The following is a 26,734-nucleotide window of genomic DNA, read 5'->3' on the forward strand; positions in this document are numbered from 1 at the left end:
ATCACACATGTGTATTTAAATTGGTTTACTTCCATTTTGCCTTAGAAAATCCAGATTATACAAAGCACCCCTCCTACTCCAAAATGAGGGACAGTTTCTTAGAACTATAAATCTATATTTTAGAGGTTAAAGAGACTTCAGAGATTTCATTCTTTCCTGCATAAACATTGTTTGTAGATGAGAAGATAGAGTGGTTGTCAGTTGTCCAAGATCACACAGTTTCCTAGTACCGTATTAACTAGAACCAGTTTTCTTGACTATAGCTTAACAGCTTTTTGCTTCATAAAGGATTTTGATCAATTAGCACACTTCCCTACCCTGTTTCAAATGATTTAGTTTGTAAAAATGTTTTATGTATATTCTTTCAGAAATACATGTTTTGTATAGTTACACTTAGATTATGAATATTTTTGTGTGATATAGGAAAGGTCATAAGATCCTTAATATTGCTAAAATTCCCTAATAAAGATTATCCCATACCTAGTGCTAAAATACAGTTTTACCTGAACACCATGGTCTTTGAATCAGAAAATGAAACCAGCCATTCCAATAGAACACCACGGTTCCTAGAGTTAAAAGTTTGAGAGCCCCTGGTTTTCTTTTTATGCTTTGGTTAAAAATTAACAAAATAAAAACATGCTTAGACATTTGTGTTTTAGATTAATGTTTTTGTGTTATATAATTTTAAATGTTTGGTAATATGCTGCAATGTGTTGCTTTGGGAAAGCATCTTAATTACATTTAATGCTAATATAGTTTTGTAATGAGTTAACCAAGCCTTTCTTTTAGAAAATATGGCAAAATTTAGAAACTCCATCTACATTTCTAAGGAAGGTTTTAAATAATTGCTTATCTTTTTGTCATAGGGAGTCAGAAACACATTTTTCTTCTGACACAGATTTTGAAGACATTGAAGGAAAAAACCAAAAGCAAGGCAAAGGAAAAGTAAGTATAGAATATGTGTCTTTATTTTGGTTCTTACGGTCATAAATATACATATATGAATAAATATAATTATATACTATATATAGTTGTTTTAGTTATGTCTCAGATGTTGTTGTCTTTTAAAAATGCTTTTTTGCCCTGACTGGTATGGCAAGCCTTTGAACACTTCTACTACTATAAAGTTGAAATTAATACGTCATTGTTTCTAGTAGTTTATTTTATAAAGCATAGTATGCTAAGCAAAATGTGATATTCTGTTGGCTTTATTTTTATTTGTACATGAGTAGTCCAATATAAAGCAAATCAGTAAATTTCTTATTCTAAAGCACCCTAAAAATGTAACCTACAAGCGTTTAAGTCTAATGGGTTACTGTTGACAGTGACTCTTTATAAGTAATGTCAAGGATAAAAACTAACAAACTGAAGTTCTGAGTCAATAGAATGCAAGTTTAGAGTATGAGTGGGTAGCCTGAGAGGTGTGGGTAACTTAGTGAATGGTTAAATCATTTTGCTATTTTGGAAAGTACATTTGACTCCGTGCATGTGTAAATACATTGTGCAAAAGATGACTTGCTTTTGTTCAGCATTTTCTTTGCCAAAATGAATTTTGGATTTATATTTTCTCATGACACATTTACTTTTTTTTTTCTTGGTCTTTTTTTTTTTGATGATTCTCTTATTTATTTTTATTGGGGTATAGTTGTTTTACAATGTTGTGTTAGTTTCTACTGTATAGCGAAGTGAAGTAGAGTTCTCTGTGTATACAGCAGGTTCTTATTAGTTATCTATTTTATACATATGTGTATATATGTCAATCCACATTTACTTTTAAAAAGTCTAAATAATGCAGAAATATACAATGAGCAAAGTAAAAATTTCCCATTTTAAATATGTAAACATTTTTGATGAACATACACATGTATATATACACCTATATATAAAAATGCACATAGAATTTTACTTGAATGGAATCATACTGTGCAAACTGTTTCATTTGCTTTTAAAACTTAATGGCATGTTGTCAGCAGCTTTCCTATCAGTGAATTTTTCCTGTCTGTAATTTTTAATGGTGTCATAGGATCCCATTTTATGTATGGAACATAATTTATTTAACTAGTCCTTGGAATATCTTTTCAGAGTGCACATAATCCATGTGTTTCATAATTTCGTATGCATTCTTAGTCCCTTAAAAAGTGGTAGTTTGGCAGAGGGGAGAGAATGTGAATGAATACAAATGTTAACTCATGACTATCCAAAGACGGCCATAATTCTAGTGGGTAGTATATGCTTATTCATTAGAAAACCACTTTTCCTTGTTCTGCAATCATCTTTCAAAACCGAAACTCTGCTTTTGGCTTTAATTTGCAAGCTGGGATAAGTCTTTAGTGGCATCTGAATAGAGTAGCCACTGCTGCGATGAGGTGTTAGGCATCAGATCAATGATTTATTATAACAATAATAATGTTTTGACCCTATACTATGTATGTTCCATGCACTGTGCTAATAATTTTACATGTTATCTAGTTTAATATTTGAACAACACTGTAGATTAGAAAACTTTATTTTTATAGATAGGAAACTGAGGTCTAGAGAAGCTTAGTCGTTAAGGATTTGAGCCCACATCTGTTGAAAGGTGGTATACTCTTAATCCACTATAGTATACTACCTCATAGTCTTTTTTTTTTTAATAAATTTTATTTATTTATTTTTGGCTGTGTTGGGTCTTCATTGCTGTGCATGGACTTTCTCTAGTTGCGGTGAGCAGGGGCTACTCTTTGTTGTGGTGCGCGGGCATCGCAGTGGCTTCTCTTGCTGCGGAGCACGGGCTCTAGGCACGTGGCCTTCAGTAGTTGTGGCTCGTGGGCTCAGTAGTTGTGGCTTGCAGGCTCTAGAGCGCAGGCTCAGTAGTTGTGGCACACAGGCTTAGTTGCTCCGCAGCATATGGGATCTTCCTGGACCAGGGATTGAACCCGTGTCCCCTGCATTGGCAGGCGGATTCTTAACCACTGCGCCACCAGGGAAGCCCCTGAAGTAGTTCGTAAGAGTAGGGTGGTTTTAGATTCTTGAAGAAGGAGAAAGGACCCTTTATGGAACAAAGTATAGAAACATACAGTCAGTGGAAATAAATTTGTAGATCTGGCTATAGATAGGGATCTGCAAACTATGGCCTGTTTTTGTACTACCCACGAGTTAAGAATGGTATTTACAGTTTTAAAGGATAGTAAAAATAAAGAATATGTGACAGAAGACAGTATGTGGCCTGCAGAGCCTTAAAATATTTACTATCTGGTACTTTACAGAAAGTTTGCGGACTGTTGCTCTAGATCATAGAAATGTGTAGATCTAAAAGAGACCCTCGAAATCATCTATTCTAACCTGTAAAGATATTGATACAACTCTGGCATTTTAGAAATGAGGACTCCGAGTTGGGGAGTGACTTTTTTTTTTAGTAATAAGGTATAAATGCTGTTGGAGGGGTTTTATATCTGAGGCATGTAGGCAGCCTTTTCGCTGATTTATGAAGTCCCTCCACCCAATGTTAACTTTCTTATAAAGGGGCTTCATTTCCATAGTGTTCATTAATTGAACTTTCATGATAAATAAGTGTTGGAGGGAAGGCCCAGAACAAGAAAGAGGTTGATATACCTATTCATACTGTTTAGAATTCCTTCGTCAGTGCACTGCAATGATTTATAAGACTAACAATAGACATCAAGTTAAAATGTTGAACTAATTATGAGTTACTTATTTCATAGAGTTCTGTTATTCTTGCTGCCCACTACAGTCTGCACCTTAAAGCAACAATCCTATGAAGTAGGCACTTTTTTTTTTTTTTTTACTTTTATCCTCACTTTACAAATTAGAAAATCTCTGTGAAGCACAGTGTGGTTAAGTAACTTGCCCAAGATCACTCAGCTAACAGGAATAGAAATTTGGGACCTATGCAGTCTGTCAGTCTACAGAGACTGTGCTCCTAACTGCAGTGTCACATGAGGTATACGGTAGTATAAGTTAAAAAAATTGATACCACAAAGAAGCTGTCACAACCATATCATTTTATTATGACGCATGTGTACGGCACTCCCCTTTAGGTCAGGTTTAAGTGTTTTATAGTTAGGCACGCTATCAGCTGCTCCTGCTGTAGCTTTATTTTGAACTCTCAAGGATAAGGATATAACTTAAGCAACTTGTATTTTTATGCAGACTTGTAAAAAAGGCAAAAAAGGCCCAGGAGAAAAGGGCAAAGGTGGAAATGGAGGAGGAAAACCTCCTTCTGGTCCAAACCGAATGAATGGTCATCACCAGCAGAATGGAGTGGAAAACATGATGTTGTTTGAAGTTGTTAAAATGGGCAAGAGTGCTATGCAGGTAATGTTTATTGCGTTCTTCCTGGTTCATTTGTACATTTTGAACTTAAGTGAGTTATATAAAATATATCCCTGATTTTTCTAATTGTGTTTAAAAAATTTTTAATACTGCGTATTAGAAAAAAGCAACAAACTAGTCAGAAAACGGATCTATTCAGACATAAGACCTTTAAGCTGTGTCTTGAGTCATTTTCTGCTGCATTATTTTCTTTTAATGGCATATAATAAAAAATATGTCAAAAAATATGCTGATGTAAACCCTGACTGTGACATTTCAATTTCCTTTGAGTTTATATAGTGGCTGTTAAAGCATGAAGTTCTTTGCACATACAGAATTCTTGGCTGAGTGACCTAATGTAATCACTGTCCACTTTAGTGAATTCTTTTGATCACTGTTGTCTATTACAAATTTTATTACTTGTGCTGTTTCTTACCAGAAGAGTACAGAGTTGGAGTCATATCCATGTCAAATCATCCTAATTTTGTTTCTTCATAATTTTATGACAGTAGAAGCATTTCAGCTTTACACTGGAGGCTAAACCCATATGGTTTTAAAAAAGTGAATCAACACTATACTCAATATACACGCTTAATGAAATTATTATTTAATTTATAAAAGCTATAGGGAATAGTTTTTTTCCTTCATGGAATTAACTTTCATCAACAAAAGGTGCACATGGATGGTTTAGGAAAGGCTAGCCATTAAACTTTTTGTTATTAATGAATAACTGAAATGTAAATCTTGATTATAAATGTGCATTTATCTAAATATGTATGGTTTTGTAAATAAATTTTAAAATATCAATTGGAACTAATAAGGCACATTTTTTACACGTAAAATGAAAAAGAATTGTTAGCTTTTGAACTATCACCAATTGTATAGTGCAACGTATTTTCTTAAATTCGAATTCACTGTCACTTATCCATATATGGTTAGCTTTCATATGGTTGTGATTAGGATGTGGATTTTATTTCTTGTTTAATGTTTTAAATGATTATTTTGTGTACACATTTGAAAGAAATAATGTCTTATTATATTACTGTGCTATGGTTTATTTAGTCATTTCCTAATTTAAAAAATTATCCTCCTCTCTGGTTCCCATTTTTGGTTACTTTTATTGAAGGGATAAATTATCTCTGTTAAATTGTATACCATTTCATTACTTTCCTTTTTATATTTATATTATACTTTTCTCTATAATATTTTGTTCTAAGTGGTTAAATGCATTAATTTTTTTTCTAATATCTTATCATTTTTGTTAACATCAGAAATCTCAACTTATATCTGCAGCTAATTAGGCTATTCTATTTTTGCCTAGTCTGTAGGGTTTGTTTTTTTTTTTTTTTAAACTTTTTGGCTCATCAGAATTTTTTAATAGAAAATGTGAGGGCTTAGCTTTATATTTCTTTTTGTTAATCATATCTCAGTGTTTAAAGAGTGAACATTTTCCTTATTTTTGTGTTGCTTATGGTTTGTCATATGTTAAGATTGTACCTCTATGCCATTTGTTTTTCTATTTCTAAGTGTGCTTTCCCGCTTAAAAGCAGTATATCCGCAGTATCTCTCCATTGATTTCCCTGAATCATCTCTCCACCTCCAGTTTGTTTTGTGTACTCCCACTTGTGTTATCTTTCTAACACCAAATTTGATCAAGGAAGTCTCCTGTTTACAAACTTCTAAGAGTTCTTCCTTATCTAAAAGTTCCAGCCCAGATTTCCTTATGGCATACTTGCTGTTCTCTAGCCGCCATATGTTCTCTGCCCCTAGACCTTTCTTTTTGTTTTTCTTACTGCCTGGAATAGTCTTATTTTTCTCCCTTCCATATCACAGGATTGACTAATTCAAATGTCACTCTTTTTTGGGGAAACATTTTTGGACTCTATCTCCTTCTCCCCTTGAATGTATTTCTTATTTTTCTCTTTCCAGTATAGCACTTAGTATATTGTATTATAGTTATGCACATGTCTGTATTTGCTTCTAGATTGTTAATTCCTTGATTGGGGACTGTGTATTATTCATTTTTTTGTATCCCCAGGATATCCCTATTTCGGTGATTATGAGTGAGAGTGAATAAGTACAAGACTCGCTGTTGGTGTTAAAATAGTTCTTAAATTTTAAGAAAGAAGAAATCATGCATGTGCCCCTAGTTCTATTAGATAATAGATGTTGAATTTTATTCAATGAGTTTTTAGTATACTATTTGATGATTAAAAATTTTAAATATATTTCATTGTGATAGCTTGTATTAGTTTTACTATTTGTATTTTATTTGTATTTATTACAGCACCTTATATAAACTCTAGTATAAACTCTTCTTGATCTTCATGAATAACTTTTTGATGTGATGTGATTTTTTTGTAAGATTTCATTAAATATTTTTATATCTTTATTGATGAGAATAGCCCTTGTTCTAGTTATCTATTGCTGCATAACAAACCACCCCAAACTCAGTGATGTAAAAGAACAACCATTTTATTATGCTTAGTGATTCTGTGGATCTAGAATTCAGACAGAGGTAAATAGGGATGTCTCTTCTGTGCTTCCGTCCATGATGCCTGGGGTCTCAGCTGAGATAGCTTGAATGCCTGGAGGTGACAAAAACAGTTAGGGACTATAATCATCTGGAGACTTCTTTATTCATGTTTGGTACCTAGTCAGGAGTGATTTGAAGGCTGGGCTCAGCTGGAACTGTTACCTGGAGTACCTACAAATGGTCCTTCCACGTGGCTTTGGCTTCTTACAGTATGGCTTCTGGGTTTGGAGAGACTATCCTGAGAGGAAGTGTCTAGTTCTGTAGTGCTGCAAGAACCCAATGCAGAAGTTGAATAGCCTTCTATGACCTACTCTTGGAAGCATCATTTCTGCTGCACTCTGTTCTGGAGAAGGGGACACAGACCTCACTTCTTTTTGGGGAGCAATGTCAAACAACTTGGGGCCATGTTTTAAAACTCCCATATCACATAATATATTCTCTTGATACTGCCCATATCATATTTGGGGATCATCTTAGAAACATTTCTTTCATAAATTGAGTTGGTTAACATACACAAGCTGCTATAAAATATAGAAAAGGACTGAAATCTAGAAATTAAGCAACATTTTAGAATATGTCCAGTAAATCTCTATGAGCCAGGTGATTCTTAAACAATATTTTCTTTTTCTTTTCTTTTTCATGTGATCATATTATCTTTTTTGTACATCAAATTGTACATATTTTATTCATTCAGTTCATACCCAAATTCCGTATTTATTGGTATATAACTTAAAACATTTTCCCTCCTGACTTTTCGTTTTTTATATTAGCTGTAATTTATCATCTTAATTTTTAAAATTTTGTTTATTTAAAAATTGTTTTTATCTGTTTTGTGGTTTCCTCTTTTGTCCACGAAGGAATACAGTGCTGCTTTTATTTTTTAGTTCTGTTTTTTTTAAAATTGCTATATTGAAATATACTTCACAAACCATAAAATTCACCCTTTTAAAGTGTAAATTCAATGATTTTTAGTATTGGTACATTCACAGAGTTGTGCAGCCATCACCACAATCTAATTTTAGAATTTTTTCAATACCCCAGAAAGAAACCTCGTGCCCATTAGCAGTCACTTTCTCCTCACCTGCCCCCAGGTCTAGGCAACCATAAATCTACTTTCTATAAATTTGCCTATTCTGGACATTTCATATAAACGAGGTCATATAAATATATGGTCATTTTTGAGTGGCTTCTTTGACTTAGCATGTTTTTAAGGTTCATCCATGGTGTGGCATGTATTATAACTTCATTCTTTTTTATTGCCAAGTAACATTCCATTGTATGGATATGCCATGCTTTATTTATCCATTCATCCCTTGATGTACCTGTGGTTTGTTTCCACTTTTTGGCTGTTGTGAATAATGCTGTTATGAGTATTATTGTACAAGTTTTTGTTTGGACATAACTTTTTCATTTCTCTTGGGTAATAAATACCTAGGAGTTGAGTCCCAGGGTCACTTAACTCTTTAGCCTTTTGAGGAGCTGCCAAACTGTTTTTACAAAGTGGCAGCACCATTTTACTTTTTTACGAGCAGTGTTTTAGCATTCCATTTCTCCAAATTCTTGCCAGCATTTATTATTGTCTGTACTTTTTATTATAGCCATCTTAGTGGGAGTGAAGTGGTATCTTATTGTGGTTTTGATTTCCATTTCCTTTGTGGCCAATTACACTGAGCATCTTTGCATGTGCTAAGGGCCATTTGTATATCTTCTGTATAGAACTGTCTATTCCGATCCTTTGCCTATATTTTTAATTGGGTTATTTGGCTTTTTAAAATTATTGAATTGTAGTTCTTTATATTTTCTGGGCACAAGTTCCATATCAGATACATGATTTGCAAGTATTTTCTCCCTTTCTGTGGGTTGTCTTTTCATTTCCTTGATGGAGTCCTTTCAAGAACAAAGTTTTAATTTTGAATAAGTCAAATTTATTTTTTCTTTTGTCTCTTGTGCTTTTGGTCTAATATATAAGAAGGGTTTGCCTAACTCAATGGTTATGAAGATTTACTTCTGTGTTTCATAGGTTTAACTCTTACATTTAGGTCTTTGATTGTGTATATGTGAGATAGGGTCCAGCTTCATTCTTTTGCATACAGATATCCAGTTGTCCCAGCACCGTTTATTGAAAAGACAAGTCTTTCGCTATTGAATTGGGTTGGCATCCTTGTCAAAAATCAAATGACCATCAATCTAAGGGTTTATTTCTGGACTCTCAGTTTTATTCCATTAATCTATGTATCTGTCCTTATGCCAGTACTGTACTGTCTTGATTACTGTAGCTTTGTAGTAGGTTTTAAAATCATGAAGTGTGAGTCCTTCAACTTTGTTCTTTTTTCAAGACTGTTTTGACTATTCTGGATACCTTGCATTACCCTAAGGATTTTAGGATCAACTTTTCAATTTCTGCTAAGAAGCCAGCTGAGATTTTGATAGGGATTGCATTGAGTCTGTAGATCAATTTGGAGGGTACTGTCATCTAACAATATTAAGTCTCCAGATCCGTGAACTATCCTACTTTCTTTTGATGCTTATTTCTTATTAATATGGGACTATTAGTGCTCACTGTTGAGGAAAGGTGTTATTTTATTTGCATTTCCTCATTGACCCAGGCATTCACTTCTTTTTAAAAATTTTGTAAAATTTTCATTCCATTGCAGTGTTAATATTTAGATATTACTTAGTATAATATTTTAGTCAAATATCAGTATTTTCTAAGATATCTATAATATCACTAAGAAATTTCAGTTTATAGAGTTGGGTCCCATATTTAGTTTTCAGATTCCTTTTAATGCAAAAATAAGGAAGATGGATCATTTATGTACAATCAGGTGATTAATTTACTGAATTTGATTCCATTTTATTGTTAAAATTTAACTTTACATTTTAGTATACAAGTGTATGTATTTATTGAAATAATGTGATACCACTTAATGTTGAATCTTAACGGCTTTAATCTGACTTAATTAACTCTTAGAACGTTAGGAAAAACTAATGGTTCTTTTCCCCCTCTGCTGTAGTCGGTGGTAGATGATTGGATAGAGTCATACAAGCATGACCGAGATATAGCACTTCTTGACCTCATCAACTTTTTTATTCAGTGTTCAGGCTGTAAAGGTAAGATATATTTATTTTGGAAGCAGAATGTTCTCAAATGTTCTCTTCTTTTTTGTTTCATCTAAAGATTATTAGCACTTTATGTGGAAACTAATGCCACGATACTGAGTTATTTGCATTATAACCATACAAAATGTATGTAAGGAGAAAAGAGCAAAGAACAAAGAGAGAAAGTCTGTTGAGACTGTTATATTCATATGTGAAAGTTAACTAAAAACTTGGCAGTTGGGCTTCCCTGGTGGCGCAGTGGTTGAGAATCTGCCTGCCAATGCAGGGGACACGGGTTCGAGCCCTGGTCTGGGAAGATCCCACATGCTGCGGAGCAACTAGGCCCGTGAGCCACAACTACTGAGCCTGCGCGTCTGGAGCCTGTGCCCCGCAACAAGAGAGGCCGCGACAGTGAAAGGCCCGCGCACCGTGATGAAGAGTGGCCCCCGCTTGCCACAACTAGAGAAAGCCCTCGCAAAGAAACGAAGACCCAACACAGCCAAAAAAATAAAGTAAATAAATAAATAATTAAGTCAGGAACTCTCTAAAAAATAAATAAATAAATAAATATAACAAAAAAAAACTTTAAAAAAAAACTTGGCAATTTATAATTGTTATGTTACTTTATTAGATATATTTCCCACTTTCAGCATCTGGTTTTAGGAGCAAAGAAATGGATTAAGAAGGGAGGAGGAAGATAATGAAGAGATACAGGTTCAAGTGGCAGGGAATTGTAAAGTGTAGGGAGTTAAAAAGTGCCATGAATAACAGCAAGTAAGTAGGTAAGTAAGTAAGTAAAGTAAGGTATTGGTGACATTTACAGGTTTTTTTTCCTAAAAGGTAGAGAAACTGGAGTGGGGAGCGGGGTCTTTTTAAAAGTGTTTATACTTTATTTTAAAAGATTTTGAAGTAAGAGTAGGGAAAATATAAAATGTCTTCCCTGAGACAAAAACATGTAGCACACACATTTGGCCAGGGGGACAAAATTGTGTAAGTTGGGGAGTCATACATCCTGATCTGGATCAGTAAATGAGTTAGTCAAGATCATGGGCAGGTTCTGATTTATTCTGTGTCTCCCTAATACTTGGCCCATCCTTGAAATTCTAGAAGATGCACAGGCTAATAAATGTTACAGAGTTTTCCAAGGGTATTACATTTTTTAATGAAAATGGCACCAAAAACATAGGCATTAGAGGTTAGGAGGAGGGAAGATTGCCTAAAAGTAGATCTAAAAAATTAAGGTGCTAAAGAATGACTGATTTAATAAACAAATCTGAAAAGAGATCCCAGGAAACAATTTACTTATGTCTACTCCTTTAATTCTACAAAACTTCTTTAAAAATCCTGTCATTGGAATTGGAAAACAAGTAACATTTTAAGAACTGATGCATTTTATGAGGTCAATCACAACTTTCAGTGCAGTCTGCATATTAAATGTTATATATGTGAGGCCTGATAGACAAATTTATTAACTTCTTGAGTCTGTGGTCTTCATAATGCCGTTAATATGGCCGTTTTTGAGAAATTTTAATGTCTTGTCTTTAGAGTGCAGAGAGTTGCCTAGTTTACTTCTTAGCTAAAGGTAGCTGTAAATCAGTATTAGAAAATTCTACTGAATCTGCTCAGAGGAAGTGTTGTAGTAATGACAGTATGATGAACCAGATTAACTCTTTAGAAAATGAGATATGTTGATGTTATTTTTTTTTTGTCTATGTCCATTCCATCTTTCTGGAGTAGAAGGGTACAAGTACCTGTTTGTGGTGTTATGTAATCAAGGGCAATGTCCTTTCTCTTTAGATTCTTTGAAAATGGAAGGTTGATTGCAGAACAACTGAACAGGTGCCAGAAATAATTTAATGAGTTGAAATTCTAATTTTTATATTCAGTCTTACCTATTATACCATAGTTTGATCAGTTTTAGTTTCCTAACTAGGCTTCTGAATTGCAGTTTTAAAACAAAGCCGTAGTCAGAGCATTCCCCTTTATCAGATACATTCCTTTTCTGGCATCACTGTATTTATAAATCAGGAGCTTGCCCATTAAACATTTGGACATACCTTGTCACAAACAAGGTTGTGAAAATTTTTAAAAATTGAAGGTGTTGAAAACATAGGTAGATTTAAACACTGCTATAATATTTATTTTAGAAGCAAGGAAGCTCCATAAAGAGGAATTTACCATGTAATCAAAGTTAAGGTCATTAAGTACTTACAAAACATACTCAAAAATATTTTGGTAGAATTCTTTTATAAATGAGTTAGAAACATGCTTAAGTATATACAGTGTACCGTTTCCTGTGGATTTAGGATTGTTATTATGAGCGTCAGTTATTTTACTGTAGTTATGCCTTCTGCAGTATTGAGGTATGTGGAGAGATGTTTGGCCCTACACTGAATGGCTTCAGACTGCTCTGTGGTTGGTGATTCTGTGGCCAGTGTTGTTTCCTTCTTTCTTTCCTGGTCAGCTGTCACTTTTCAGTTTACCAGTTTTTAAAGCAGTCTTGCTTCATGTCCCCCACACTTTTAAGGCAGTGGGAGCTGGCCTGATGTCCTGATGGCTTCTTTACACCTGCCTCAGGAGTTATTATATGCATAGAGTTTGTGACAGCTATTTTGTTTTCTGCTTATATTTGGGTTTATGGCTGTTATATGGTCTATGAGATGAGAGGAGGAGCTTTAGAAGTTTGTCAAAATGTATGCAGTATGTTTACTTTGAGATTTATTTATATATAAATGCTTATTTCGTAGAAATTATTTCAGGGATTGAGTTATTTGTCCTTCTCTAGCACTGCCAAATTTACAGTACCTGGGTGTAAAGTATGAGAAGGTTCTGGAGATACATCCACGGCTCTAGATATAAATTAAAAACCCCTTGAAAGGTTTTCGAGAATGTGCTTCTTTAGTCAGGGAAATCATGCTTTCTTTCAAATTTGTTAATATTTTTAAACAATCATTTGGTTTTTTAATGTGGTAAGTAAGGGCTCTTTCACAGTACCAGTAGAAATTGATCTCACCTGGGGCTGGGCAGCAAGCTGTAGACTAATAATCTCATACAAATTATTTAACTTCTCTTTGCCTTAGCATCGGTTTCCTCATCTGTAAAGCCAGGATTATAGTACCTCCTATATAGGCTTGTTACCAGGGCTGAAGTGGCTGGTGCATAGCCGGCTCAATGGTTGTTAGTTCCTATTCTACTCCTGCTGGTTTTGTTACGCTACTGGAAGGTCTTCAGATTGCATGCCCATAGAGAGGGAGCTCACAGAGCGGTTGTTCTTTTCAGATTTGGGGTTGGAAAGAGAGTATGATGTTCTATTGTTGTTTTTAAATTTATACGCACACACACACCTGTGCATGCATATATAAAATAGAGCTTGGTCAATTGAAATATATCTAACTTTTATAATAAATCTCATGTTCCTGTACCAAGACATTCTTTTATTTTTAAATTAAAAAATTTTTTTTGTTTGGCTGTGCCGTGCTGCATGTAGGATCTTAGTTCCCCAACCAGGGATCGAACCCTTGCCCTCTGCATTGGGAGTGTGGAGTCTCAACCACTGGACTGCCAGGGAAGCCCCAAGACATTCTTTTAGATGTTACTATATTTATGGTATTCATAGTGATTAGACTGGCAAAGAATAAATAATCTAGCATTAGAAATGTGGTTTAGGAAATTCACTTTTTACATTTTTTCTTTTTTTAAAAAAAATCTGACACCCCATCAGTGGAAATTCTTGTATGACTTCTTCTTGCATTGTCTCCTGCTCATAACTTTTTCCTAGAAACCCCTTTTTTGATATTTGACCTATACCTGGCTAACTTTTACTACATTTTTTTTGAAATACAGTTGATTTACAGTGTTGTGTTAATTTCAGGTGTACAGCAAAGTGATACAGTTATACTACTTCTTGTAATGTGCATCCTTTCTTCTCACCTCTTCCATCCTCCTTTAAAACTCTAAATGTCCTTATAAGAAACACCTACTTATCCAGATCTTTTTCTTTTGTCTGAGCTATAGCCTTTCTTGGCTTTTCAACTCATTTGGGCATTTATTACGTACTAACTTTAATACTTTATTTTTCCCTTTCTCTCTGCTCCCCCCCCCCCATTATTCTTTGTTTAAAGTTACAACTAGATTACAGGCTTCTGGATGAGCAGGAACTACAGCTTACTACTTATGTTTATTTGAAGCCCTTTGAGGGGATGATGGCATGTAGTTGCCTTACATATCGTTGTACTTAGTAAAGAAACCTGGCTAAAGTGAAGTCTACCTATTACTCTTTCCCTTATTTTCTTCAGGTTCATCCTCAAGGTTTTAAATATTACCCTGGCTGCTGCCTCATGCTTGATGACATATGCTTTATATTAAAGGGTCTTAGTCATTCTAGGCATGAGTAAAGTAAGTCAAGTAGAAATGGCTAAGGCTGATTGTTCTAGGAAAAAAAGATACCTGTCAGAAGTGTGGGGCTGTTTTCTTGTATATGTTGAGAATGGCATTTGTGCTTTATAGGGTTGAGTAACATGGTAAAGATCAGGTGATGTTGAAGTACACCTTATTGTGCGATTGTAGACATTTTAGTGTTAGAGATGGACTTAGAAGTTATTTTTTAAATTTACCATAACTTCTTACACTTGCAAATTTCAGGTGTTGTCACAGCAGAAATGTTTAGACATATGCAGAACTCTGAAATAATTCGAAAAATGACTGAAGAGTTTGATGAGGTAAGTTATTACCCTAAATGTTATGATAATTTTATGCATCTTGATCTTGATTTACTCTTCAGAGTATTAAATTCTGAATATTAGTGTTGTGGGTAAGAGCTTTGGCAGTAGAAATCCAATCAAATGATGGCCATGTGACCTTGGGCAAATTGTCTTAGCATCAGTTTCATCATCTGTAAAATGGAGCTAAAAATACATATAAGGGCTTCTCTGGTGGCGCACTGGTTAAGAATCCGCCTGCCAATACAGGGGACACGGGTTCGAGCCCTGGTCTGGGAAGATCCCACGTGCTGCGGAGCAACTAAGCCTGTGCGTCACAACTACTGAGCCTGCACTCTAGAGCCCGTGAGCCACAACTACTGAGCCCACGAGCCACAACTGCTGAGCCCGTGTGCCACAACTACTGAAGCCCACGCTCCTAGAGCCCGTGCTCTGCAACAAGAGAAGCCACCGCAATGAGAAGCCCGTGCACCGCAAGGAAAAGTAGCCCCCGCTCGCCGCAACTAGAGAAAGCCCGCGCGTAGCAACGAAGACCCAATGCAGCCAAAAATAAATAAATAAAATAAATAAATTTATAAATAAATAGTAAATTTAAAAATACTTATAAGGCTGTTATGAAAATTGAATGCAGTAATGTTTGAAAAATTCCTTAGCATTTTACAATGCCTGGCATATAGTAAGAACTTAATAAATGGTAGCTGTTTCTATTTGTCAAAAAATTAAAATTTCAAGGAAGAATAAAATTAAGTGCCTACAAACATACCTTAGAATGTTGTAGAAGGAAGATTCGATAAATACTTGGGGAACCAGGTGGAAGCTTAGGCAAAGGAAAATACATACATATATATATATATATATATATATATATGTATATATATAAATTGTTTAAAGTCTTATTTATGTTTCAAATATGAGTAGTAAGAATAATACAAATCCATAATAAGTAGTAGCTTAGACTTTAGTTGATCCTTTATCACAGTGATGTCTTTGAAGTATTGTTGCCAATGAAGACATATTTAGATTTACTATAATATAAACTCCTTCAGGGCAGGGATTTTTGTTTGTTTTGTTCACAGCTGTATTCCAGCACCAGTAGTTTTACTCTTTAAAGCTTTTCACCATGAATTTTCAAGTAGAAAGCCTTGTCTCATTTGAGTTCTATTTGATCTTTTTTTTTTTTTTTTTGCTTGCTCAGATGAAGGAGCTTTCAACTATCATTCTAAAAGATAGACAAGAGTTGTTAAAATGGCTTTGATGATCACTAAGTGCTATTAATCAGTCTCTAAGTAATTGAGATATAATTATGAGGAATGGTATTATTTTAACCTTCTGATATTAAATGTTTTAGTGAGAACTTTCTTTCTTCTAAACAGCTATTTGAAACAAGAATCCTGAAATAAGATTTGAAAATATCAGCAAACCAAGTTGCTAACAGCAATTAAGATGACACTTTTCAATATAACACTAAATGAGCCCATCAGAAAATGTGGAAGAAAACCTTTTTGTGAAGTATTAGGACCTTATTCTCAGATCAGACATAGTTCAACTTGTTTATGGCATGACTTAAAATTTTTAAAAATGTATGGCTCTAACGACAAAATTTAATTGTTAAAAATTTTACTAAACCATATTGATAAAATGACCTTAAGTTTCTAGGACGTTCTTGTCAGAAACTCTTACTTTTAGAGGTTCTGTGTAGTATTGATCTCTGTTTTTATCTTTATGACTTGCTTGTTTTTAATGATTTATGGAGGACCTCAATGTATCTTCATTGGTGAATGCCCCATCTTATATATAGGAGTACTTGAGTACCTGTCTTTCCAGGTCATTCTAGCTACATTTCCATTTTTTAAAAAATTATCTCATTGTTTGCATCTGCTGACTATTTGATGTCCTGAAGCTAATGAAAACATACATTGTAATCCTTCGATTATTTATAACTCATACATCAATCCATTAGACTGGCTGAGAATGTGATTTCATCATTTTGAATCCATTAAAACATATAACTTTGGTTTGATGTTGGTTTGGTTTTGTTTTATAGAAATTTAGTAACCGTATCTTTGCTTATCAGAATAATGTTTTGTTTGATGGGAGAGGCTTTTTATTTTGGTATGTAATTGGTATATGTTTTCATTGGTTAGAGTGAATTCAGAATATCCATTTTGTTTTCTTTAAAGATTATTTATTTATTTATTTGTTTATTTATTTATTTATTTATTTAGGGCTGCATCGGGTCTTAGTTGCAGCATTAGGGATCTTTGTTGAGGCATGTGGGATCTTTACTTGCGGCTCACAGGCTTCTCTTTAGTTGTGGAGCACGGGTTCCAGAGTACGTGGGCTCTGTAGTTTGTGGCATGTGGGCTCTCTAGTTGAGGCGCGAGTTCAGTAGTTGTGGCTCACGGGCTTAGTTGCCCCGCGGCATATGGTATCCCAGTTCCCTGTCTAGGGATCGAACCTGTGTCCCCTGCATATTGTAAGGCGGATTCTTTACCACTGGACCAGCAGGAAAGTCCCATCCATTTTGATCTTAAATAAAAGAGATGTGTTCAAAGGTACCTCTACTTTTGCATATTATTCTTCTGCCTACTTTGAGGATTTATTACAGAAGAAAGATGAGATAAAGGAGTCTTTCTTTAAAAAATAAATTTGTTTATTTATTTATATTTTATTTTTGGCTGCATTGGGTCTTCATTGCTGCGCGCGGGCTTTCTCTAGTTGCGGCAAGCGGGGGCTACTCTTCGTTGCGGTGCGCGGGTTTCTCATTGCAGTGGCTTCTTGTTGCAGAGCATGGGCTCTAGGCATGTGGACTTCAGTAGTTGTGGCGCGTGGGCTCAGTAGTCGTGGCTTGCGGGCTCCAGAGCACAGGCTCAGTAGTTGTGGCGCACGGGCTTAGTTGCTCTGTGACATGTGAGATCTTCTCGGACCAGGGCTCGAACCTGTGTCCCCTGCATTGGCCGCTGGATTCTTAACCACTGCGCCGCCAGGGAGGTCCAATAAAGGAGTCTTTTAGCTTCTGCCTAGGGTATTTGAAAAAAAAGTAAAAGTTTATTAAGTCATGTGTTTTAAATGAAATTGCTGTTTAAAATTTCTGTTTTAGGATAGTGGAGATTATCCACTTACCATGGCTGGTCCTCAGTGGAAGAAGTTCAAATCCAGTTTCTGTGAATTCATTGGCGTATTAGTACGGCAGTGTCAATATAGTATCATATATGATGAGTACATGATGGATACGGTCATTTCACTTCTTACAGGATTGTCTGACTCACAAGTCAGAGCATTTCGACACACAAGCACCCTGGCAGGTCAGTATTTAGAAATATTTTCTGTGCATTTTCTTAGGTTAGAGATGAAAATGATTTTCATTAAAAGAAATGAAATAATGGTGACAAATTAATTTTGTTTATTAAGTAGCACCTAAGAGGACACTCTCCCCTCTCCTTCAGCCCTCACGAATTACTGGGAATGGAGTGATATTTTCAGTTTTGATTCTCTGAAGGCATACTACAATTAATTTTCTTGTGGTAAACCTACTTGTTTCCTATCCACCTCTTTTCCCTTTCTGTGGCATAGTGATCTGTTGGGTTCTTGAAATATGTTTTATCAAGGAAGGTATTGACAGCAAATTTGGGGAACAGTCATTTTGGATATGTAGTTCTAAATGACCTTTATGCATAGTCTCTGCTAGCATAGTCCCTCCTGGTATGATGGTCACTACAGGATGATGCTTATTTAATCACACCACAAAAAGCTGATTTTTCTTACGCTTCTGAGTAACTTTAGGCTGAGTCAAATTCTTTGATCTTTAAATTTTAATGAAATGAGTTATATTTTTAAGGCTCACATGATTAATTCTAGAACAGTGATTTTTAGTGTTGATGTTGATAAAATGTTTTGGTTTCTCTTTTGTGCTGAAAGTACTATTATTGAATATGTGCTTTTTGGTTTGAGTTTGAATAAATCAACTAGGCATTAATTGTTACTATAGTATTCTAAGCCTTAATGATAGAATATTTTGATTTCTACAAAAATTTTTCTTTCTCTAAGTGTGGGGATGTTTTTTTCCTTTACAGTATTTCCCCAGAGAATTAAAGCTATGATTAAAGATGTACTTCTGCTCAGCCCTCCATTTAAAAAAAAATAAAATGCATACAATCTCCCTGTAGGTTTTGCTTTTAGATTTGAGGTCACAAAATATGAACGTGATCTTGCTCTGTGAATTTAGGTAGCTTTGATGTTAAGAACTTGAACAGTTAAAGTAAATTAAAACATATATGATGGGGTAAGGTGGGTAATTTTAGATCAGAATGACAAACTGGTTTGCTGAAGGTGTGGAATAGCTCAGAGCAGAAGATTGGGAATTTCTTTTAAAGAGAGCCAATAGCCACAAATTAAGGTTTAGTTTTGCGGTGTTCTATCATGCAGTGAACCAGGTCTGAGACATAGTCTAGACTAAGCTATATTAAGCATAAAGTGTTCAGATATTTCAGTTAATAAGTTTGAAATCACAGGCAGTGAGTCTTGTCTCAGTAGCAAGAGTTCAGTAACAGAAGGTAGAGATCTGGAGGAACTCTGATAAAAAGCACTTTATTGAGTGATATTTTACTCTTTGTACTTTTGACTTTTTATCTAGATCTGTCCTTCATAATCGCACCATTGTCTTTATGATGATATGTAATAGAGTAAAATTAAAGGAAATCAAATACTGATAAAACTGTCCAACATTTCTACACACTGTACTTTGATAAAAAGCACTTAAGTTTCCTCCCCCTTTGGTTACTGGATAGCTAAATGACTGCTGTATGAATCAAAATTTATTTAGAAGTTGAATCGTGGTCTCTGGAAAAGGTCATTGTAGGGGACATATATATCATAGTATAGTGGGATTTGAGCATAATCTAGAGTCAGATTACCTAGTTTTGAATCTTGGTTTAACTATGTATATGAACTGTGTAGTCTGAGGCAAATTTCTTAATCTCCCTGAGCTTCAGGTTCTTCGTGAATGAAATGAGGATAATACTTAACTTTGAGGGCTGTTGTAAGGATTAGGAGTTAATCCATGAGAAGTATTTAGCATAGGTAACTGACATATAGTAAGTATTCAATACATATTAGCTGTTGTTTTACTATTGTTGTTGTCGTTTGTAGCAGCTATATTTTTCTTTTCTGTTAGAAGCGGAACAGCCCATCTTGTTTTTAATTTCTCTTAATTTGATCTTAACTTGTAAATTTTTGTATCTGTGAGACTAAGTTCAACATTTTCCATTTAAAAATAGCTATGAAGTTGATGACAGCTTTGGTGAATGTGGCACTAAATCTTAGCATTAATATGGATAATACACAAAGACAATATGAGGCAGAACGGAATAAAATGATTGGAAAACGAGCCAATGAGAGGCTAGAACTCCTGCTACAGAAGCGGAAAGAGGTACGTACACTTTTGCACTGAATATTTAAGCTATTAATCTGTAACTAACTTGGTCACCATTAATTATGATATAACTTTGCTAGTTCATCAGATAATTTTTTTTGAAAAATTTAAACAACATGTTTCAGGTTGTTTATACATCTAACTTATTTTTGTTGATTATTCATGCCAACAATACCTTCTGTGTATATATTCTTTCTGTGTGGACTAGGATTAAGAGTTCAAGGCTTCACATAAGGAGTCCTGGGCCAGTCTGACAAACTGCTTAATGCTTTAGTGTTATTCATCTCTACTGTGAAAATATCTCTCCTAACTTCCTCCCTCAGCTTATTGTCAGGATGAAATGAGGTTTCACTTATGTAAAGTCACTTTGAAAAATAACTTATAAGCTATTTATGCTGTCATAATCTGTGTTTTTGGTTTTTTTGTAGTGTAAGAGGCACTTGGTTAACATTATGACCACCAAATTCAACTATGAGTGAGGAAAATATATTTTTTCAGTTTTATGCTAAATAATAATAAATAAAATCTTTCGATGTTGTGTTTTTTGGTCATTGTTGTTGTTGTCTCCCCTGCCCCCATGCCGCGCAGCTTGTGGGATCTTAGTTCCCTGACCAGGGATTGAACCCAGGCCCTGGCAGTGAAAGTGCCGAGTCCTAACCACTGGACTGCCAGGGAATTCCCTTGATGTTGTGTTTTTGATTTAAATTCCTCCTTCATTGGTGATGTAATATTTTGCTATCTGATATTGGGGATGTTTATTTTTATTTCTAACAGGCAAAGTCTCATGTTTCAGAAATATTAGTAATGCAGTTGAGTTAAAATATTTGCCGTGGTATTCCATAAATTACTTACTTGAGTTTGACATTTTTTTGGGGGTAGTGGTAACTATAATTTAAAAGTTGGTTATTTCTGAGATAGCCAATAACTTTTTAAAATGCCCCCTGCTCAAGAAAAGCCAGAAAAATCTTGCCCACATTTCCACCATGCCTAAACTCCTCATCTTTTTCACGTACGGTTGACCCTTGAACAATACAGGTTTGAACTGTGCAAATCCATTTATACTTGGATTTTTTTCAGTAGTAAATATTACAGTACTTACATGATCCACGGCTGGTTGAATCTTTGGTTGTGGAACCTTGTATGTGGAGAAACTGTGGATACAGAGAAACTGCATATACGGAGGGCCGACTCTAAGTTTTATTTGGATTTTCAACTGTGTGGAGGGTCAGCGTCCCTAGCCTCTGCGTTGTTCAAGGGTCAACTGTAGTTGAAATGAAGAATTGACCTTTTTGCCCCTTAACTTAGTTAATAAATTGCATTGGATGCTTTATTAGATGAACATAATGCATGAAATTATGGCCTGATTCTAAAGATTCTGAACATAGAATGAGTGGATATAGGTAAAAACGGGTTTTGAGTTTAAACTTCTTGTACAAATATAAGATATTAATACTTCTAGCTTGGGTTAAGTTTTTAAACATGTTGAAAGGCCACCTGTGCCTTTGACTGTGCTAATGCATACAAGTGCATGCCCTTGTTAGCATTATTTGGAAATGTGAGATTATATTCATGAAAAGAAAAAAACATTTTACAGAAACAGAACATAATCTAAAAGCTAATTAATACTTAGCGTGTGAAAGATTTTCCTTGTAATTCTCAAGCTCTGAAACAATTTTCTCTTAACTCTCAAGCTCTGAATTGAAAATATGTGGGAGTAAATAAGTCAACCAAGATTTGAAATATTTAGTTGATTATTTCAAGTGAGCCTTGTTTCCCTCAAAAATATTTAGCAGGGAGACAAATTTTTTGCCAGGTTATTTTACTCAAATCGTTTTTGTTCTTTGAGCAGGTACTAGTTAACATGACTTATTTTTCAGATGCTAAACACCAAGATAATGAAGCATTGTTATGCTTTCTTGATTATATGTTATATAATAGATATGTATTATAATAAACTACATAACAGATTTCTTTATGTACATTTATACAATGAAAATATGTGACCATTTAAAAAATTAGTCTACCAGCCAAACATTAAAAACCAAGTACAAATATTCCAAGTATCAAGGGACTGTGGCTACCTGATAGACAACAGCTGTTAATTTTTGTATGTGGACACTTTGTTTAGTGGAATTAAGAATTGGGTGCTCGCTTCGGCAGCACATATACTAAAATTGGAACGATACAGAGAAGATTAGCATGGCCCCTGCGCAAGGATGACACGCAAATTCGTGAAGCGTTCCATATTTTTGTTATAAAGCAGAAACTAACACACCATTGTAAAGCAATTATACTCCAATAAAGATGTTTAAAAAAAAAAAGGAATTGGGTGTAATAACCAAAACACTGGAGAAACCTGCATTTGTGCTTGTAACAACTTTTAGATGTCCTTTTGGTTCTCTTCCATTACAATTGAAAAGAAATGATGTGTTCTTTTCAGCTTCAAGAAAATCAAGATGAAATAGAAAATATGATGAATGCAATATTTAAGGGAGTGTTTGTACATAGATACCGGTAAGTCAGGACAGTTTTTTTTAATGTAACTCTTATTCTGTTCAAGTGTGGATATTTAGTGGTTTAGGCAATATAAATTTAGTGGAAATCATGTTAGAGTAAGATCAGTGTTAGAATCTAAGCTCTTCCACTGATTGAGACACTCTAGGCAAGTTACTTAACTGCTCTCAACTTTGTTTTCTATCTGAAAAATGGGGTAATGTTGTGCTTGACTTGTAGATGCCCAGAAAATGGAGGCTACTGCTGTTATTAGGAGTCAGGGTACAAAATACTTAATTGATTTTGGAGGTACTATGTTAGTAGAGACTGTACGTTCTGATTCCTGACTCAGTGGGAAAAGCTGGATAGATTTAAGTGAGATGTTTCCCTTATTTTGAATGAGTAGAGGAAAGAAATAGGTAATCTTACCACCATTTCTGCTGTAACCTATTCTTTAAATTTTGGTGGCATGTTTATTTAACTTCTCCGTCGTTTCCTTAACTTGGCAGTTATTGGATCAGGTTAATACTTCCTTTGTAATATCCCTTTGTCTATTCTTACCTTTTTATTTCTGTTGTCACCATTACCTTAGTCTGTTCCCTCATCATTCTCATGCCTAGAGATTATTGCAGTTGTCTTAAAATGTTCTTTTGTTGCATCATTCTTCTGCTCAAAAGCCATGAATGACTTACCATTACCTACAGGATGAATTCAAAATAATTTAGTCTGACATTCAAATCCAAATTGAGCTTGGCCTCAATATTAGGTGTAACTAATTCTCACCTGGAAAATACTCTCTAACCAGACTAGTGTTCCTGCTGTCTGAACACACCATGCCCAGGAGGTGTGAACAAAGGCTGGGGTATGGCATGGTATAAAAGGTGGGGATTGGATTCTGTTTGTAGGTTTATTTAACTTTAAATATTTATATGGTGATAATTATGCTTTGACAACTAGACTGTAAGCTCTTGGCATTTGGGGGCCATGCTTCAATTCTGCTTTTAAATCCCCAGTAATACTTAAGGTAGTGGTATATTCATAGTAGGTATGAAGTATTTGGCACTGCTTAAATAAACCACAAGTCCTGTGGTATACTGGCACTAATATGCATAATTTTCCTTCCTCCATGCAGGGATGCAATAGCTGAAATCCGAGCTATTTGCATTGAAGAAATTGGCATTTGGATGAAAATGTATAGTGATGCCTTTCTTAATGACAGTTATTTAAAGTATGTTGGTTGGACTATGCATGATAAGGTAAGATATGCCTTATAGACTGCTTTTCTTCTTACACATAGGCATAGCTATCTGCTGCTCTCATTCATAGTGACTTATCTGCATGTAGGTATAACTGGGAGCACATTCCTATAGCCCTCTCTCCTTTATTCTTTTCTGTCCGCTCCATGAAAATATGGTCTCTATCACATAAAGTCCCCTAGTTTTTTGAATCTTGGCCACTGATTTAGCCTTCAATCTTGAAAATTTTGTACTGAAACAATTGGATCATGTAGGTGATGGTGGTGGTGGTGAGACATTTCTTAGAGCAGTAAGAAGAATTCTTACTCTGTTAATATGTAAGTGCTATATACATTTTAAAATTTCTTTAATTTTGATTCTCTTGATAAACATGTATCTTAGCCAGATTATAAGTTACAACTTGGCTTCTGACCTTTTTTATTTTTTTTTAATTAATCTACCTTTCTCTTAGTCTGCCTCTTCACAAGCCTTGAAGTTCTTTGTATATATTCCTTTCAAATACTACTTTCTGTAAAGGAAAACTTACTGTGAAATATGCTACTATTGTCTTTCACAATAGTATTGCTCTGAAAAACTTTTCAAAAAATTTTCATTTGACCTACAGCAGTAGTAACCCCAAAGGTATTTAGTTTTAAATGTTTATGTATTGATTCCTATTTTTGCATTATCAAAGATGAGAGTTTCTGAAGAAATGCTATTGTATAGAACATATTTAAAGTAGAAAATATTGTAAGTATCTTGAATGTTCAGGTTGAAAATATGCAGAGTTTTAATAAATTTTCTCCTCTTGTTTCATTCAGCAAGGTGAGGTAAGACTCAAATGTCTCACTGCTCTACAAGGGCTTTATTATAACAAAGAGCTTAATTCCAAACTGGAGCTATTTACCAGTCGGTTCAAGGTTAGTATTACTCTAAGTATTTAAAAATTACCTATTATTTGAAAGTATTTTTTCTGGCTTTCCCTTTAAGAATATTTTAATTATTTTTGTCCTTAGGATAGAATTGTGTCTATGACCCTTGACAAAGAATATGATGTTGCAGTACAAGCAATAAAATTACTCACTCTTGTTTTACAGTAAGTATGTTTTTTTTTTTTTTTTTAATATTTATTTAGGGCTTCCCTGGTGGCGCAGTGGTTAAGAACCCGCCTGCCGGTGCAGGGGACACGGGTTTGAGCCCTGGTACAGGAAGATCCCACATGCCGCGGAGCAACTAAGCCTGGGCACCACAACTACTGAGCCTGCGCTCTAGAGCCTGCGAGCCACAACTACTGAGCCTGCGTGGCACACCTACCGAAGCCCGTGCGCCTAGAGCCCGTGCTCCGCAATGAGAAACCACCACAATGAGAAGCCCACGCACTGCAATGAAGAGTAGCCCAGGCTCGCCGCAACTAGAGAAAGCCCGCGCGCAGCAATGAAGACCCAACGAAGCCAAAGATAAATAAAATAAATAAATTAATTTTGAAAAAAAAAAAAAAAGAAAAAAAAATTATTTATTTATTTGGCTGCCCTGGGTCTTAGTTGCGGCATGTGGGATCTTTTAGTTGTGGCATGCGGGCTTTTAGTTGTAACATGCATGTGGGATCTAGTTCCCTGACCAGGGATCGAACCCGGGCTCCCTGCATTGGGAGTGCAGAGTCTTAACCACTGGGCCACCAGGGAAGTCCAACAGTAAGTATGTATTTATTGCATATTGCTAATGTCTAGTTATCTAAATAATACATTAGAATACTTGGTTTAAATTTATCTAGATGTAAATTTTAATAACTTGGGGTTTTACAGCAAGAAGTTTAATTTTTTCATGTAAAGTTGAGAAAACAGGAAGAGAGAACCATTGGACTAGAAAATTCTGAGCTAGGAATTCATGTGTTCTCATTCTCTTGACTAGTTTCCTTTGAATTTTACTGTCTTCAGATGCTCTTGAAATAAAGTTAAACACTTGAATGTGTTAAATATGCCTATCATATTTTGTCACACTTCTATTTTTTTTAAGATTTTATTTATTATTTATTTATCTTATTTATTTTTGGCTGTGTTGGGTCTTAGTTGCGGCATGCAGGATCTTCGTTGAGGCATGCGGGATCTTTCGTTGTGGTGCGTGGGTTTCTCTTTAATTGTGGCATGCGGGTTTTCTCTCTCTAGTTGTGGCGTGCAGGCTCCAGGGCGCGTGGGCTCTGTAGTTGTGGCGCACGGGTTCCAGAGTGCATGGGCTCTGTAGTTTGCGGCACGCAGGCTCTAGTTGAGGTGCGAGAGCTCAGTAGTTGTGGCGTGCTCATTGCCCCTTGGCATGTGGGATCTTAGTTCCCTGACCAGGGATCAAACCTGTGTCCCCTGCATTGTAAGGTAGATTCTTTACCACTGGACCACCAGGGAAGTCCCTTGTCACACTTTTAGAAATTAGTATTTACTGAAACTTATCTGTAAACAATCTGAATTTAAAACGTATTCTATTATGTTAAAATGTAAAAGTGATGGAATTCACTTTTTTCCATTTTAAAAAGATGTGATGATATATATAAGATTTACCATTTAAACATACTTAAGAGTACAGATCAGTGGAATTAAGTACATTCATATTGTTGTGCAGCCATGACCATTATCCATCTCCAGAACCTTTTTTATCTTCCCATACTGATACTCTGTAGACGACTGCCAAGTGTGATTTTAAGTCATATTGTCTACTCTTTATCTCTGAATTTGATTATTTTAGGTACCTCATATAAGTGGAATTATACAATATTTGCCCTTTTGTAGCAGGCTTATTTCACTTAGCATAATGTCTTCAGAGTTCATCCATGTTAGGTTATGTATCAGAATTTTATTCCTTTTGGAGACTCAGTATATTCCATTGTATGTATAACACATTTTATTTATTCATTCATCTATTAATG

The 26,734-nt window shown here is 35.0% G+C and overlaps 1 protein-coding gene and 1 non-coding gene across 6 annotated transcripts in view; both read left to right on the plus strand.

Moving 5' to 3' along the window:
- STAG2 (stromal antigen 2) overlaps positions 1–26,734 on the plus strand; it is a 117,228-nt gene that overhangs the window by 43,854 nt on the left and 46,640 nt on the right. For all 5 annotated transcript variants that reach the window (XM_036839372.1, XM_036839376.1, XM_036839373.1 and 2 more), the window contains 10 exons: positions 867–945; positions 4,150–4,314; positions 9,862–9,958; positions 14,588–14,664; positions 17,765–17,969; positions 19,941–20,092; positions 22,536–22,609; positions 23,721–23,844; positions 24,645–24,743; positions 24,840–24,919. In XM_036839372.1, coding sequence (XP_036695267.1) covers positions 867–945; positions 4,150–4,314; positions 9,862–9,958; positions 14,588–14,664; positions 17,765–17,969; positions 19,941–20,092; positions 22,536–22,609; positions 23,721–23,844; positions 24,645–24,743; positions 24,840–24,919 — 1,152 coding nt within the window. The remainder of the gene's footprint in view (positions 1–866; positions 946–4,149; positions 4,315–9,861; positions 9,959–14,587; positions 14,665–17,764; positions 17,970–19,940; positions 20,093–22,535; positions 22,610–23,720; positions 23,845–24,644; positions 24,744–24,839; positions 24,920–26,734) is intronic.
- Positions 22,240–22,346, plus strand: LOC118889349. Its single transcript, XR_005018486.1, has one exon. It is a non-coding gene; the product is annotated as a U6 spliceosomal RNA (small nuclear RNA).

The sequence above is a fragment of the Balaenoptera musculus genome, chromosome X, assembly GCF_009873245.2.
Source record: "Balaenoptera musculus isolate JJ_BM4_2016_0621 chromosome X, mBalMus1.pri.v3, whole genome shotgun sequence".
In the NCBI taxonomy this organism is placed as follows: domain Eukaryota; kingdom Metazoa; phylum Chordata; class Mammalia; order Artiodactyla; family Balaenopteridae; genus Balaenoptera; species Balaenoptera musculus.